This window comes from Pestalotiopsis fici (genome assembly GCF_000516985.1).
Source record: "Pestalotiopsis fici W106-1 unplaced genomic scaffold PFICI_Scf_4, whole genome shotgun sequence".
NCBI lineage: Eukaryota > Fungi > Ascomycota > Sordariomycetes > Amphisphaeriales > Sporocadaceae > Pestalotiopsis > Pestalotiopsis fici.
Genome location: NW_006917094.1, coordinates 3,529,232 through 3,546,225, shown reverse-complemented (window position 1 = coordinate 3,546,225; position 16,994 = coordinate 3,529,232). Strand labels below are relative to the sequence as shown.

The following is a 16,994-nucleotide window of genomic DNA, read 5'->3' as shown; positions in this document are numbered from 1 at the left end:
CTCAAAGACATGACTGACACCAGTTTCAAAGAAAACTCGTCAGTTGAGGCTGAGGTGTAACTTGCTCGGCTGTACCGACATTCATGCTAGGCGGAGCTGGCTGGTAAATATCGGATGGCCGAGTGATGCGATACGGTGATGCTGTAATCGTCTCTGTAAAAAAGGTAAGTAAATGGCTAATAATAGAAGAGAAATCAATAATTGAAGATCATGCTAGAATACTTGCTATAGTTATCCCAATAACAATCTCGTAATTCGTAATCTTTTGTCCATTTGGGATCTCCCATACACTTTGCACTCAATGCATGCTCATGACCTTGGGGGAGAAAATGGAATGCCGAATTCCCCCAGGCATCTTTTGGTGTTTTGGACCCTTGAGACGGGTAGACGCGTCAAATGTCCGAGCGGTGCTTCATTGACCCCTGACCCTCTGGGCCACGAGAGCACCAACAATAGATCTTCTAGAAGAACTTGTGGGCCTCGGTGACATTCTTGGACTACATGAAACACACAAGGTCGGCACATCTCGCATGGCCGACTCCAAAATCGTAGTGAGCATTGCAACATTCGATCTTTGCGCATGCCGCCTAGTCTATAGCAGAGATCGGACGTGCAGGAAATATTGCCGTGAACAGCTTAGTATTGCAGATCGGGGCAGATACGCGATCCGACTGTAAGGTTTTCAGATTATATGGCGGCTCACGATAAGAATTGCTTTGCAAAGGCAGACAGAAGATTAGTTCTGGTTCATCCAAGCTTCATTGCGAAGAAAGTTGGAACTGGCGGTGACGCCGACCTTGAGGTGATCACGCTAGGCAGTGCCAACGTTCGTGAGAGCATAGACAAGCTCGAGGCAGGTTTCATTACGTCTCCATCTGCCTCAAGTCAAGCTTTTTTTTCTTTTCTGGCTCAAATGTTAAGCTTGAATTTTTGGAGAGCCTGGGTCTGCCACAATGACGAGTACAGTATCATGTTGTAACACGGAGTTTAGTGGAGGGGAAACTTGCTCACGCTCACTTTGGTGATGGAGGCAAAAAGACCATTCAACCTCCACGACGTATATAATTCATGGTCCGCGACAGACATGGCATTGGTAATTATCAGCATCAACACTTCAGTCATTTCCTTCTCTTCGCTTCTCTTCTTACTTACCTATCAGCGGCCGGCCTGCTTATAACTTATTATTTTATCTTGATCTCGAAGATCTACTTGATGATAGTATCCACCTATTCCATTTATCAAAAACCAAATCCAAAATGAGATTTTCCATTGTCTTTACGACCCTAGTGGCCACCGTCGTGACTGCGACTCCGGTAGCGCAACGCGGTGGTAACAATAATGGAAATGTTAATGCGGCAGACCCTGCTCCGCCGCCGCCCGCGCAGACCCAGCAAGCCCAGGCTCCGCCTCCTCCACCGCCCTCGAACAGACGGGATCATATAATAGAGATGGTCGCCCGTGCACCTCAGCAGCAGAACCGCCCGCCGCCAGCTCGCCCCGCCACTGGGGGTAACGGCAACGGCGACAGACCGCCGCCGCCTCCACAAAACCGTCGATCCGTCGACGACGAGGAACTGGATATTCGTGATCTCCAAGATCGCCAGAACCGTCCTCCACCTGCTCGCCCAGCCACTGGAGGCAACAACAACAACAACAACAATGCCAATAGACCACCTCCTCCTCCCCCGCGTTCGTAAATTACGGACAGGGTAGCTTCATGACCACACTAAGAGGTCAGAGACAATGTAACTTTGGCGTGTACAAACTCGGAGGAGCTTGGAGAAGGCGACACGGCTGGAAATGGTTTGACAGTGCCACTTAGGGGAAGGCGGAAATACACTCAAAATATGCTTACCCATGTTTTACAAGCAAGGCATCGGGTCTTTGATACTTGAATAAAAAATCAAAATAATCATTGTTACTTGTTTTGTGAAATGAAACATTGTATTTACTTTTGAACCTTGACTTGTTTTGCTCGGTGGGCGTTTTCTCGGTATCATGATGAATTTGTCTTTCAAGTCATCCAGGCTACATGTTTCCTCAGAAAGAAATCCATACATACTTCTTTTGATTTAGGAGGGCATCGGATATAACGTCGACACTTTCATCAATGAGTAATTCCTCGCTGCCTAGGTGCTTTGGGAAAGGCGTTCCCCACCTTTCAAGATTCAATCTCATCGCTATGTAGACATTTGAACATTTGGAATCGTCTGATCTTGGGAGACCATGATTACTTTATTTTATACCTGAGAGAAGGCTCATATTTATTCACATTCACTCATAAGATGGGGCAAGAGTATTTATGAGGTCGTTCTAAATGACGATCTATTGATGAGACTCCAAGCAATGAGAAAAACTCAAAACATTGCAGTCCAGTTTTTATACGTGGAGAAATCTATTTACAAAAAGAGGAAAAACGCAACAGCACTATTTTCGCTCGCTCACTCAAACAAACACCATTTTAAGCAGTGCTGGTAGCGGCAGGGGCGCTACCGGTACCGCTGGCATCGGGGGGAGAGCCACCGCTGCCACCGCCCATGCCGGAACCGCTGCTCTCATTCTCGACACCACCGCTCTCGTAGTAGAAGGCAGCAGGGGTGACGGACTGGGACTCGGTGGTGTTGATGCCAAAGGCCAACCAGGCAAAGACACCGTCGCTGACACTGTCACCGAGCAGGGTGTACTCGTGGAAGGGGTCAACGCCCTCGGTAGCGGCCTCCTCGGAAGCAATGGAGTCATCGGCGTTGGTAGTCAGCTCCTGGGTGTTGGTGCTGTAGGGAGCGGTCAGCTCGACGGCAGAGATGAGGTCCTGGTCGAAGAAGGCCTGGCCGACGTGGCTGGCGACGACGTCGTTGCCCAGGGTACCGTTGCAGTACTGGGTGGCGTTCTGGTGGACCATCAAGTGGATGTGGGTGGCGCGGGAGGTGTAGTGGCCGGGGAAGATGGTCTCGAACTGAGCGACACCGTCGGTGTCGGTCTTCTGGATACCACGGAGCCAGGTCTTGTCAATGTTGGTCTCGTCCGAGGAATCACCGTTACCCGAGGCAACGATACCAGAGTAGACACCGGTGGAGTTGCAGTGCCACATCTCCAGGTAGACGTTGGGGACGGGCTCGCAGGTGTCAACGTCAATGACCTGGTAGTCAATGACGGTGTCGACACCCTCCTGGTCCTCGCGGAGATCACGTCTGATGTACTCGCCACCGACGTCTAGAATTTTATATTAGCTCAGAGATCTTTGTCATTACAAGTGTTTGTATATTTGACTTACAGTAAGGACCCTGGGTAACCTCGGGAGTAAGGACACACGAGGCGTTACCAGCGAAGAGGGTAGCGGCATCGGTGTTCAAGGTGTAGCCCTGGCTGGTAGCGTTGTGGGAAGTGGCCAAGATGGTGTCAAAGTCACGCTTCTTGAGGCCACGCTTGGCACGGGCACGGTTGAGGGCGGCAGTACGGCGCTCAACGTTGCGCTGGGTGAGGCCGCGGGCCTTGAGCTTGGAAGCGCAGTGGCTCAGATCGGCACGCTTGACGGAGCCGAGGAACGCACGGCGCTCGGCGATCTCTTGGGTCAGGTCATGGCCGGGGTGGGCAATGACACCGGAGGACAGCAGGGCCAAGCCCGAGGCGACAGTCTGGGCGAAACGCATATTTGCGAGCACGAAAGAATTCGAGAGACGACTTTTTTGTTGAAGAAGAGAATGTGTTTAAACTGAAAATTGAAAAGAAAGTCGAGGCACTGCCGGGTATCGAAAAAGACTGTTGGACTGATGAGATGATGATGGAGAGAGTATATTTCGTTGTTTCGAGAGGAAGATGTCAATGATTTATATTCAAGAATTCATGTCATTGTCGTCGTCACCCCGTCCATGGTATTTAGTATTACTACTCGCAACAAATGCATACATACGGGGCTGTCTCTACCTACGGTCTCTTGGCATTCCAGGGCCACAAAAGGGTCCATTGGCAGGTGATGGTCATGTTTACGCGTACACCAACATGGTGGCAGATGAAGGACGACTCTCACAATCAGAACGGCGCAGACGACTGACTCCAGTGGCCAAGGGTGGATCCCGGGGGACCGCCGTCAGTCATGCAACAGAGACAAGCTTCTTTTCTGGATAGTGCCGGCAATGGGAGAGGGCCGTGTAGTATGGATTGGAAATGACGCTCCTCTCTTTCGTCTAGACCTCGGGACTCTTCTCTGAGTCGAGGTGTCGGAACCCACATTGGCGTGGCTCAACCTTGTTTCCGTGTTCGAAACATTCGTCAGCTTCTGGATCTATGCACAAACAAGTTGACTGGGGACATGGACAATGACAGCGAAGGGCACCAGCTAGAGAGAACTGCCAAGGAGGCTGGTGAGACTCTAGCAGGTTATTGGTAGATGAAGGACGTCAAATTGAACTTCGATCTGAGAAAAGGCACAAATGCCGTGCGCCGATGTGGGTCATGAATTGACAAAAAGAAATGGAGTTCCCAAAAGGTACACTAGTAAAAGCACTGTAAAAAAATTAAGGTACCTGAGCAGAGCCCCTAATGGGCACCAATCAGGGCGGTTGCATGAACTTCACAGCCATGTTCATAGGTAGCCTTAAGGGATCCACCGGCTCGTCTGAATGAGGCTAAGCTGTCCCCCCAGGCGTCGTAAGCTCCCGAATGTGGGCGGCGCCTCACCCGTACCTACAGACCAAAGCTTCAGTCTCTTTCTGGTTTCTTTCTCTTCTCTTTTTTGCACTTGTCGTCACATTCCCTAGACTCTGAGGGACCGGCGGAGATCCTGACGACTCAGCCTTGCATGCAATGCCCAATCGTTGTCCCTTCATTTCCAATGCTATGCCAAATCTGCCAATCGCAACTAGCCAAAGATCAGACGGACTACCAAATACTGCTCCCTGCCACTCAGTGAGTGGAGTCTGAGAGTCGTCAGCTCTTCTCCATCTTTTTGTCTTCAACCTCAACGCCTCCCTTGTTCACCTTGTCCACTGTCTACGAATCTCTCCTTTTAACTTTATATCATCGTGATCCTGGGGAAAGTCCGCGGCCAAGTCCCGGGTAACCGACCGATCCCGCTATGTTTCTTTTTGGCTTTGTTTAGCAAGGGCAGAAACGTCTGGAAAGAGCCGCACCCGCACCTCTTGACAGGACAGGAGGCTCCTTTTGCCTCGAGCCTACTATTACATATTAAGAGAAACGTCATCCCCCCCTGGCTTGTATCAGGACTATTCATAGCCACCAACACTCGTCGGCTGAAAAATGTTTGAAACATCATATCAAAAAATTGTTTCGTTTGGATTCGTCATACGTGCCCATATTCCGTACTTGCTGGTCATTTATCTGTTATTGCAAGTCAGCCATATCTCAGTGAGAGGCAAATAACCACTGCGTACACTGATTCAAGCATAAAAAGCATAACGGAGAGGCGGATACGTCTATTATGATTGCAATCGCAATCTCGCACACCCACCAGTTCGTTTGGGTACATGTGTAAATGATCATGTGCTAGTCTATGGCAAAAGGACGCACACCACTACCTACCTAACCTGTGATCACCTGGCAATAGACTTGTCTAGCCAACATCTCTGTCTATACACCATCCACCGCTGCTCCGTACTGTCCAAGCTTCCAATGGCAGATCTACATCTACATCACGGACCGCCCCCAAAGCCAAGACTAGGACTATCGAGAGACTGAACAGATAGTTTCTCTCCACCCGTGGTCCTGCCGACTGAATCCCAGGAAGGCACGGACAACACGTTTCTTGTTAGTATCCTTGCTCTTGGGTCGACTTGCTATGGGAGAGTCGAGAACTCTTTATCAAAATGCCGCACTTGATTGATTTACTATGACAGAAGCCGTAAGTCCATCCAAGTCGAATTTCGAAGCAAGCAGGCAAATACGCTTCTACTTGAGCGTGCTCCTTCTCTTCTAGGGTTTCAAGGACAGACAACCTCTTGATATCCAAGCATATATTTCTCGGCGACAGTAAGCAGCCTGGTGTCACGACTGCTGCGGCGAATATATTCGGAAAGATTTATTGGACTGCGAGTCATACTGAGCCCAGCCAAGGATACTATCAGACTCTGGCTTGGCTTGTATCGAGACTCGGTAAAGTTCAAGTTGGAATGCCACATATTCGATTCCCTTGGGATTGGTCGTTTTTGATGCCAGTTTCATTCATCCGACAATTCCGTCCTGACCGCCTTTGGCTTCGAGACGAGGCAATGCTGTGTAATACCAAGAATACAGCCTGCTTCAACATATATCTACATTTGCGAGCTCAGTGTACGAGGCGAACTCTTGAGCACACTCGAATTTCCAGCCGCTCTTAGTCAGATCGAGGTAATAATGACATCTTGACAATGCAAGATCCGGGCAGTCGATTACCCCGACAATGTTGTGCGACCATAAAAAGTAGGAAACGCAGCCTGATTAGAGTCGTAAACTGGCACCTCGGATCCGGCGGCTATGCTGCTTTCAAATACGCATTCTAATGATTTTACAGGTAGGTAGTCAGCATTGGGTTGACATTGCCGAATTCTGCAGCTACCTGCCTAGCCTAACTGGCTGGGCTATACCTCGATCACTCATTAATGCGATCGGCTGCAGCCGACTGACTATACAGCCCAGACTGCATATACTTACATGCATGACTAATCTGCGCAAATCCTGTTTCTGCTCGACGGCATTATCACTTTTGATAACAAATAAAAAGTATGTCACTTGACTCGTCGGTCATGCTCCGCCGTTGGCGACACAACATGAGGACTTTTGGCCAAAAAAAAGCGAAAAATGTGGCGGCATTACTTGGAAAATTTGCACCCATTTCGACATTTTGGCCCCCAACTTCACCATGCTATAGTACACCCCAAAGCAGCCCTGTCACTAGTCTCTTCAGCAGAGTGAGGTCTAGAGTTCCATTCCGGACGCATGGCGCAGTCAACAACAATTTCCTGCATTAGCGACCCATGTCGTATCACCCGTCAGGTGTCAACGAAGTCCAAATATGTAGGTCTGATGCGAGTCTTGGATGCATGCCTACATCGGTCTGCTGCCGACCTTTTGGCAACCCCAATCAGTCCCAAGGGGGGTCAGCGGCCCGTATCTGCTCGTCATCTGATTGACTGCTCCGAAACATTTGTGCAGGCGGGATGGTGTGGTCCTCGTCGCGATGGCCGGGATGCCAGATTGCTATACCACACTGGGATGAACTGTCTTTTGTTTTTCTCCTTCGCGGCACGCAGAAGCGGGGGGTCGACAGGGAACAGAAACACAAATCGGACAGAATATATGAATAGAAACGCTGGGAGATCGCCCTGCTGATATGTGATCTTTCTTTATCCTGTCCGACTACATCAGCATGGGCCCGAAAAAGACCGTTGACTTGCACTGGCAATGATCGCTCCAACCCTGCCGCCCGTACCCCGTCGGGCCGCAACCGCTGCCGCCGTTGCTACGGCCCAACCATATCTCGCCGAGCGACAGGTCCTGATCACTCAAACCATCACCAGCGGCGACTCGGTATACACAACCATCGTGACTCTGGGTCACGGCGACGGCTCGACAGCGACAGAAGCCCCAGGTGAAGCCTCACAACCACAGGCCACGGCTGCACCGCCCTCAGAAAACAGCTCGTCGCCTGCATCATCTGGCGGTTTGACCCAGCAGCAGATTGGCATCATCGTAGGGTGCTGTGTCGGCGTGGCCGTGCTCCTGTTCTTGGCTTGGTTCTGTCTAGACTTGGCACGCCGAAGGAAGCTGCGCGAAAAGGAAAAACCTCCAGTCCCTGTAGTTGGAACCACTGGATTCGACAACTGGTCATTCTCTTACATATCCGATGTCACGCAGCCAGAAGTCGCCGCCTGGACACAGTATCATCGTGTCCGGCCCCCGCTCCACCCCGAATATGTAGCCGTCGATCCGCGCTATCAATCGCCGCCGCCGCCGCCGAGGACGCGGAGGAATCACAGACGCTCTTCGCGAAGAGGGCACTGGACCTCATCGGGGAGCTCGTCTGCATGAAGCTTGCTCCACAGGAGAAAAGTCTACGTTACTGCTGGAACCCCTCCCGAGGGGTCTAGCTCATCTATACGAAATGTTTTACGGCGACCTGTCAAGCGGACAGTGGTCGCGAAAGCGGTTTTTGGCTCTGGGATAGTATATATTTCAGTCTATGACTTATGACTCATGTCTTTATGAGACGGGGAGAATGTGCAGACGGCGATTGTAAGTCGGGGTCCTTTCTCTTACTAATATATTCGCAGTGGTTATCCGGGCTTATATACTTGTTTTCATAACTATAATGTACCTCTTATTTCAGAATCACTGGTGTTAGGAGAGTGGCCTCATCATGTTGCATGATTTTCCCACGATAGAGCTTTCACCGACATGACATACGCTTTGACGCGCCGGAAACCTTTTTCTCTCAAAAGGAACTTGACCTGAGTACATCTCGAGTGCAGCTTGTCTAGAAGCAAATTCCAAGTCAAAACTCAGAATGACCAGATCCTGTGAAGGGTCATGTTCGAGTCAAGTAAGGGTGTTGGCGGTGGCGACAAAGTATTGACGTCTCAATGTATATTGCAGGCACATAACTGCAACGGTACAAAACAATGTGTTTTTCTCCCCATCGGCTTGTTCCATATTTCTTCCAGAGTCCGAGCACCTTCTGTACACTAGAGACTGATTATACCTTGGTACAATGCTCAAGGTTCAATCAATAGACTGCATATAGTCTTGATGACTTGGAGCATTTACCAAAGAGACTCGTGATTTCTCACCGAAGTCTTCTCTATGTTCGCAGCGTTTCATGTCCGTTCTCGGTCTTTTATGGACACTGACCGCGCTAATTAGCAAGGCTCTTAGAGTTACACAAGTTTCAGCAGTGAATGTTTTAGGGACACATTGCAATGCCAAGCCTTGCTGAGGTTCACAGGGACTTGCACCTGATCTAGCCCAAGTATAGACAATTCTGCATGATTACGGAAGATGTGCTTGTGCGACGTTGACCTCACAATCACTTTCTCGTAAAAATTGACAATTTATTACAGGTGAGCGACATTTTTGAGAATTGATGAAGAATAGATGGAACGAATGAGTTTTGGGCACCGTAGATGTGACAGGTTTGTCAAAATGCCGTCTGTCAGTAACAAACATCACGTCCTATTCCCCACTGGAAAAATACACCTTGAATAGTAACTATAACTCCAATCGATATATTTCCGTATTGCTGAATCAGGCCCTCCCCGCCTGGCGAGGGACCTGAGAGTTCGAGTGACGTACCGAGGCTGCCATGATTCTGGCTCGAATGCGAGCCGATTGGATCTCGGCTTGCTCATTTGGTGGCCAATCGACCTCGAGAGGGACCGAATGCACCCCCGCAGCACAGCCAAGAACGACAGCAAAGACTCCAACGTCACACTGCCAGAACAGGAAGCCAGAGCAAAGATCTGCATTGGGGGCTCACAATGAGCTCGAGCGTATTTATTGATCACAGACCCGCTCAATTGATAATGGCAGAGGGAGAATTGGGTATGACTTGGCAACAATCAACTACAACAGTATCATCACTCGCTGGCTAAGTGTAAAGGAAGCACAAAAAAATACCAACCAACTCACTACACGGCACCTATTCACATTGGTATTTTCATTCAACTAGACGTGCAACGAGTGACATGGTCAATATGTTTTGGCGGAATACACATGTAGTTCTTTTCGGTGTTGCCTCCGCCGCAGCTGCGCATCTGCCTCCGAGGCCCGCCGACGCAGTTCGAGACATTGCACCGCGGCAGACGGACAGCACTCTGTCCCAGCTTCTGGACTTTGCCAACGACCTGGGCCTGACGGCCTGCATCCCCCAAGCTCTCCCGCTGGCCGCGGAGCTGCCCACCATACCCTCGGGCCTCCTCAACAATGACCTCTTTTCTCAGGCCCTGAGCCAGACCACGCTCGCTCTTTCAGACGTGTGTCAGTTCTCCATCACCGGCTCAGACGGGCCAAAGTTCACCTCGTTCCTGCCCGAGGTCTACAGCTGGTACGACGAGCACTCGTCGCAGGTCGCGAGCATAGTGTCGGGCTGCCCGTCCGCCAGCCCCCTGGTGCAGACGGTCGAGGCGTACGGAGCCTGCAGCCAGGTGACGGGCGGCGCCCAGCTCCCGGCCAGCATCACGTCCCCCGGCGACCTGTCGTCGTCTGGCTCCGACGCCCTGTCCATCCAGACCGACACGGAGACCTTTTCCATTGAGACGGACACGGTCATTAGCGACTCGACTCTCTCCATTACGGAGCCTACTGCATCTGCGACTACGGAGAGCGACACGACGTCTTCTGGGAGCGCCTCGGCTACCGAGACTGCGACGGAGAGCTCGTCAAGCAGCTCGGTTTCTCAGGCGCAGGCGCCACGTGAGACTGGTTTTGTCGTTGCAGCTGCAGCTATGGCCGGATTCATAGGTGCTGTTGCAGCAATGTGAAAGTGAGGCAACTGGAAAGCATGGAGTGAAAACCTGTGTCAATTGATGCGATTGGCAATAGTGTGATGAAGTGAATGGGGGATTTTATCCCACTGCGTCCTTTTTCACTGTCGGAGCAGAATCATATCCAAAGGAACAGGAATTCATGTAGGATTTATTTTTGCACATGATACATGTATACTCGATCCATTCTGATTTTGCCATTCTAATACTCACATCAGACTCAGACCTGACTTCTTTGTGGTGATGCCAGTATACCTTGAGTTGAAGCACATGACGACTCCACATAGTGCTGCATCAGTACTATAGCACCCCGATGATCCTAGAATTTTACCAAAACCGCTCATTTTAGGATCTTATGCCCCTCCACTCATAACTGAGCGCTTCTAGACTATCACAATGCGGCTCGCGGGTAGACGCAGGGGCTTTCAAACCGCCAATACATGGTCAGTCTGCAAGCGGGCGGATCTGGCACCATGATCGCCTGCTGGGTAAACCGGGTAAATTGGGATAAATTGGGACGCCCGTGGTCCATTACTCCGGTGCTAGATACTCCATGAACCGAGGCGTACTGTATATAAGTGCACATTACGCAAATGGCTGTGAGAATAGACATGGTTGGGAAAATTAATCAAACACTTTGAAAAGTCTGATTGCAAATCTGTCTCACTTGGACACCATTTGTAGACAGTCTTCTGAGACCTCCTATACCACCACCACCACTCAAGACCCCGCAACACCATTATTATTACCATAGTAGCAGCATTTATACGTGCCACCCCAAAACACCTTGATCACTGACGACGATTACTACAAACAAACTACAAAATGACACCACCACTGATAACCAACCTATACACTGCGGATCCGTCCGCCCATGTCTTCAACGGGCGCGTGTACATATACCCGTCGCACGACCGGGAGACGGACATTGCCTTCAACGACAACGGGGACCAGTACGACATGGCCGACTACCACGTCTACTCGACGTCGACGCTGGAGCCGCCGTACGCGGACGTGGTGGACCACGGCGTGGTGCTGCGCACCGAGGACGTGCCCTGGGTCGGCAAGCAGCTCTGGGCCCCCGACGCCGCCGAAAAGGACGGCAAGTCCTACCTCTACTTCCCGGCCCGGGACAAGGCCGGCGTCTTTCGCATCGGCGTCGCCGTCGGCGAGCGGCCCGAAGGTCCCTTTGTGCCCGACCCGGAGCCTATTCGCGGCACTTTTAGCATTGACCCGGCGTCCTTTGTTGACGACACAGACGGCGCCGCGTACTTGTACTTTGGCGGGCTCTGGGGCGGCCAGCTGCAGTGTTACCAGGGCGGACACGACAAGTTTGACACCGCGTGGCTCGGGCCCCAGGAGCCGTCGGGCGCGGACAAGAAGGCCCTGTTTCCCAAGGTGGCGCGGCTGAGCGCCGACATGCGCAGCCTCGTCGACGACGAGGTGCGGGACCTGGTCATCCTCGCGCCCGAGACGGGGGAGCCGATTGCCGCCGATGACCACGATCGGCGCTTCTTTGAGGCAGCCTGGATGCACAAGAAGGACGATACCTACTACTTTAGCTACTCGACCGGCGACACGCATTACATTGTCTACGCCACATCCAAGAGTCCGCTGGGACCGTTCACGTATGCGGGACGCATCCTGGAGCCTGTTCTGGGCTGGACTACACATCACTCGATTGTCGAGTTTCAGGGACGATGGTGGTTGTTTCATCATGATTGTGAGCTCAGCAAGGGAGTAGACCATTTGCGAAGCGTCAAGGTCAAGGAAATCTTCTACAATCAAGAGGGCAAAATTACAACAGAGAAGCCAGAGTAGAGATAATTGATATTGCTTCCATACTATGCGGTGTTGCTCCCGAGATTTGCATCATCTTGGAACACAACTTCGTCCATATATATCGCTTTGGAGTGTCTCTGACCATCATATCTCAAGATTAGATTTGCTGGACATTTGAACACTAGCATTACATCACACCTAGAGCCAGCCGCCTAAGTGCATCTTCGTAGCGACCAGGACTATGATCAGTCAACATGCTGGCGCCAAACTTGATCTCCCTAAATTGAGTTTCGACATCCCTGATATACTTGAGTACAATACGCGTCGCTGTCCGACCAATAAACTCTCCGCCAGTATGGACAAAGGCATCTCTCCGTAGCGCAGGTGAGCTCTCTACTGCAAAGACTTCTCCGGGCGGAAGTAGTTTGTTGCTCATCATGCTCGCTCTGAGAGTCTTTAATGCTGCATATGACCACTGCGCATCATCGTCAGTAGACAGCTTTGGGGCATTATTATACCACTTGTCAGAGAGCCCGGTCTGGAAACTCTGCCAAATTCGCCGTCGGACTTCGGCTTTGGCCTCATTGTTGTCCGTCTTGAACGCCAAGGCAAGTGCCTGCAGATCGTGTAGTACGCCCAAAGAGAGATAGGGCACAAGGTCATTGCCGTGGACAACACTCGTGATCAACCCCCGTGTAGCCAGCCGCAGTGCAGGAGACATTGTTGCAGGTGGCCCGTACGCAAACACATGAATCGGTCTTCCAGCGGGGAGATTAACTGGTATGTGGACATCACTAGCCACAACATCGCCGGCGAGAAGTCGTCTGTGCTTCTGTGCAGAAGTGACAAAAGCGGTGCCGGTGGTGGCCGGCTCTGCGAGCATGGCACCGAGCAAGGCCGCTACAGCTCCGCCAAGAGAGTGGCCACAGAGAACCAGACCAAAATCGGGGAATTCTTCAAGTGCTTCTTTGAGAGTGAACAGCACCCGTCCATCCCCTCCGTACAAGAGTCTTCGCGCCGAGGCGTGTATGCCTTTATGTACCTTATAAGCCCTTCCATGCCATGAGAGATCGTCATATTCGCACATCATGTCGGAGAGAACATCTTCAAACCCCAAAGTTCCACGGCACGCCAATACTATGGCTTTGGATTCTCTATCGACAGCAATAGTGTGAACCAAGGGCACGCCGGTTTCGGTTGAGCCGCTCGAGTCAGATCCTCCTTGAGGGTCTACAAATGACGACAACAAAACACTATTCGGCGGAAGTTGTGTATGCTGTGCGAAAGAACGGATATCGTGGTGAGTTTCATCTCGCGCTGTGCGCCCTTGCTGATCTTTTGCAATGCCCATAAGGTTGAGGAAATGTGAGCCATAAGCTGCCGAAGCATATCGACTGTAACGAGTAATGTTCCTCAGAATGTGGAATTCTGGAAACATTCCATCAACCATACCAGTTTTCCGTAGCGTATCAACTGCTTCAGAATCACTATACGCACTTTTCTGGTGGTACGACGATAGAACAAGAGATGTTTGAGAAGTGTTGGCGGGTAAAGTGTAAATGCTTGGTGAGTACAGTCCAAGCTGGGACCTCGCTCTTTTATGTCTTTGTGGGGAATTTGCTGTTGGCTCGAGAAAATCATCCCCTGGTTTTGATTTAGACATGTAACCAGATCGAAAAAGCGATGGTGAGCCTGGACGACTTTCAATAGAATGAACTGAGATCGTATCTGTTTGGGATATAATGGAATTTCGGCGCCGATGCTGTCGGCTGCTCACATCATTTCTCGACTGGCTTTTGTGAAAATCAGCGTCCGCCCCTATTACACCCAAATCTCGGGAGGAAAAAAAGTTTGGATTGCCTCGTTGCGGCTGTCGAGGCACATCACGTCTAGAGCCAATTGATCGTTCCGGTGTGGACGAATGTATCTTTCCACCCTGTGACCGTACCTCAGCGGGTTTACTGCCTTTCGTTGCAGTTCGGGCATTTGGTTTGGATTTATTCGATGATTCTTCACTTCCCGAATCCTTGCCCCAACGACCAGCCAGTCCTGTGACGGCGCTTTTCTTGAGAACATTCTTGAAACTGGTCTTTTTCTCAAGCGAGGCTGGTGCATTTCCTGATGACTGATTTCCTGGTTGAGTCTTGACGCCGATAGCTGCATGACTGTCCTGTTTAGAGGAAGTTAGGGGTTGTCGAGTTTTCTTCTGGTTCGCAGCATTCTCAGGCGAGCGCTTTGGTACGGGAATTTGCGAAGTTCGGTCTTTGGGGGATTGGGGACTCTTTAAAGATGAAGTGCTAGTGGATGATGATGATCGCTGGTGTCGTGTCTGTATAGATTTTGGGACTGTCTTGGGGGATTTTGGAGGGACTGGCGGGGGCTTCTCAGCATGGTCAGAGTCATATCCGGCTTCGCTGTCGCCTCCTTCATTCAGCTCGATAAATGGCCGTGACTCATCGACTTCTGTAGGTTGTACAATGGAGTTGCGTTGCCTTTCTCGGCTGATGCGGTATACAAGTCGGTATGCCGGCGACTGTTCTTCTGATTGAAGTAGATGGCTGTCGGGAGTAGTAATCTCACGTTCAATCAGATCAGCGCCGGGTGGAGCCAATAGTGGGAATTGGCCACCGCCTTGCACTTCTACCGTGATGATTTTCGTTGTTGTAGTTGACGTTGATATTGACACTCTTGCATCCTTTGGTAGTGTCTCCGTGATTTGTTTTCTGAGTTGTACTTCAGCTAGATCTTCGTCCGAGCTGCTGTCATAGGCACCCCGCTTCTCCAGTGCCTCTAGAAGTTGTCCATTACTGCCCTCAGTCGGATGAAGGTCACGTCTGGCGCCATTCAGCCCATCTTGGTGCACATCGGCACGAGTGCCATTATTGAGGACGACAACATCCCAAATGACTTCCTCGTGACCAAGTCGTTGCGACTCCTCTCTAATGATTCTACTGCACTAGAGCAATGAAATTAGCGAATACTTTCTAAGTTCTCAGAGAAGGCCATGAATATCTTATTTGCCTTGGTAGTTTGCCGAATCAGAACATGGTGTGTAACATGTCATGTTTTCTTGGCTACTTTAGTTCAAGACCAATGATACTGAAATCTGCTTACAGAATTTTGCAAATATGCTAGCCCACATAAGCCGAGGATGAGATCCACGACTCCAACTCTTTCGCCGTTTACACCAGTAGCTGGGTTGCGGAACTCGTGGCGGACCAATGTAATAATAGAGGCGATCGCTCTGGAAGAGTCGGTGGAACCAAAGAATTGATCCAGAGTGGAGAGCAACAGCTGAGATATCTGTGACGCAGAGGAGACTGTGGTCTCGGTGATGTGATATCCGGCCGTTGTCCAGAAGATCATATGCATCATTGTGTGATGAAGGCTTTCCAGGCTCTTTTCCAAGATCGTCTCGGCACTCTCTTTACCCAAGTCCGAGTTTGACCTTGTCAAAGCATCTTTTCCTGCTCTGCTCAGAATCCCCTCGAGCATGCCGCGGCCAAGCTCAAGGCTGGAAAGGGTCGTGAACTTTGCGGCCCCGAGGCCATAACCGCCGATCACGGTGCCCAAGCGGAGGGCAAAGGACGTCGAGCGCGTCGCCAAGCTGACCATACTTGCTATCGGCTTCGGAAGGAGAGTTCGACCCGTCGACGCCGTGGCGTCCCGGGGTGGTTCGGTGTCATCCTGTCGGTTCCAGGCGTTTTCTGCCATGTCAACCTCCATGGCATCGATATCGAAATCGTCGTCGCCAAGGTCCATCGCCAATAAGAGTTTCTCAGTCAAGGTTGAAGCGATCGTCTGGCGGCAATGTGCGACTCAACCAAGTCATGATGGCAAGATGTCCAACAAGGCCATTACTCGGTCGCGCCCTGGGGTTCACGCGACTGGTAACATCCAATACAGCTTGGCTATGGTGTGGCAAAAGCGGGTGTATGAGAGAAGATGGTTGGCTCTCAACGTCATTTGAATTGCATGTGAAGACGGCGGGGCACAGCGGACACCTTGTCGCATTTATCGGTGACTGCCCCTGGAAAAATGGGCCATCTTCTCGGCTGATAGGCAATGTAGCGGCCCCTGACAGTTCGTGATTTCTGTTCAACAGCCTTACCGGTACAAGACATATAGTATCTCAATCATTCTTGCTTATTGCTCTATACTGGTCCACTAATTCTTCCCAACGAAGACAAAATTTGGCTTCGTATTGGCTTCAGCTACTTGAAAATCGACTACGAGCCTAGGGTCTTCATGGCGAGCTCACGCTAGGCGGGCATCAGTCTCAACATCTCCCCCCCAAAGTAGAGCACTCGCTATGCATGGGCTACTACAATAGGTACCTGCGGTTCCAAGGACTGAAAATGCGGTGTGTCCATCGATTGTGCTTTGTTCAACAGGAGCTTTATAACCTAAACGTCCTATAACAGGTCGAGGTCGCTGGTGGTGTCAATATGCCACGAATAAAACGGTTAACATCTGCAGACTTCTTGTTGATTTACAGGGCACGACAGTTATACAAGTCCTTGATGGATCTCATCAGTGGCTTTGCACGATGCCCTTGTTTGTATCATAAGAGCATCAGCTGCCATCAGCTAGGATTCCAAACCAAGATTCTGGGCCAGTTTTCTAGCGCCTGGTGCTCACCGTAGGGCGCTCCAGAAAAGCACCTATATGAGGCTGAGCCAGCGCTAGCCAGGGGCCTGACGAGCAGCAAGCTGGCCCCCGTTCAGGGTCGTATTTTTATCT

At 50.8% G+C, this 16,994-nt stretch overlaps 6 protein-coding genes across 6 annotated transcripts; 4 read left to right on the top strand and 2 right to left on the bottom strand.

Moving 5' to 3' along the window:
- Window positions 1-1,256: 1,256 nt before the first annotated feature.
- Window positions 1,257-1,697, top strand: PFICI_07070 (uncharacterized protein; the record flags this gene model as incomplete). The annotated part of the gene is made up of 1 exon (XM_007835651.1): window positions 1,257-1,697. One exon carries the CDS (start codon window positions 1,257-1,259, stop codon window positions 1,695-1,697), a length of 441 nt encoding a protein of 146 aa, XP_007833842.1.
- A 764-nt stretch (window positions 1,698-2,461) lies between these two features.
- On the bottom strand, window positions 2,462-3,647 carry PFICI_07069 (uncharacterized protein; the record flags this gene model as incomplete). Its single annotated transcript, XM_007835650.1, has 2 exons — window positions 2,462-3,210; window positions 3,272-3,647. 2 exons carry the CDS (start codon window positions 3,645-3,647, stop codon window positions 2,462-2,464), a joined length of 1,125 nt encoding a protein of 374 aa, XP_007833841.1.
- A 3,745-nt stretch (window positions 3,648-7,392) lies between these two features.
- On the top strand, window positions 7,393-8,019 carry PFICI_07068 (uncharacterized protein; the record flags this gene model as incomplete). Its single annotated transcript, XM_007835649.1, has 1 exon — window positions 7,393-8,019. One exon carries the CDS (start codon window positions 7,393-7,395, stop codon window positions 8,017-8,019), a length of 627 nt encoding a protein of 208 aa, XP_007833840.1.
- A 1,661-nt stretch (window positions 8,020-9,680) lies between these two features.
- Window positions 9,681-10,466, top strand: PFICI_07067 (uncharacterized protein; the record flags this gene model as incomplete). Its single annotated transcript, XM_007835648.1, has 1 exon — window positions 9,681-10,466. The coding sequence occupies one exon, from the start codon at window positions 9,681-9,683 to the stop codon at window positions 10,464-10,466; it is 786 nt and encodes a 261-aa protein (XP_007833839.1).
- An 828-nt stretch (window positions 10,467-11,294) lies between these two features.
- On the top strand, window positions 11,295-12,290 carry PFICI_07066 (Xylosidase/arabinosidase; the record flags this gene model as incomplete). The annotated part of the gene is made up of 1 exon (XM_007835647.1): window positions 11,295-12,290. One exon carries the CDS (start codon window positions 11,295-11,297, stop codon window positions 12,288-12,290), a length of 996 nt encoding a protein of 331 aa, XP_007833838.1.
- Window positions 12,291-12,438: 148 nt separating this feature from the next.
- PFICI_07065 (uncharacterized protein) lies at window positions 12,439-16,013 on the bottom strand (the record flags this gene model as incomplete). Its single annotated transcript, XM_007835646.1, has 2 exons — window positions 12,439-15,207; window positions 15,366-16,013. 2 exons carry the CDS (start codon window positions 16,011-16,013, stop codon window positions 12,439-12,441), a joined length of 3,417 nt encoding a protein of 1,138 aa, XP_007833837.1.
- Window positions 16,014-16,994: the final 981 nt, after the last annotated feature.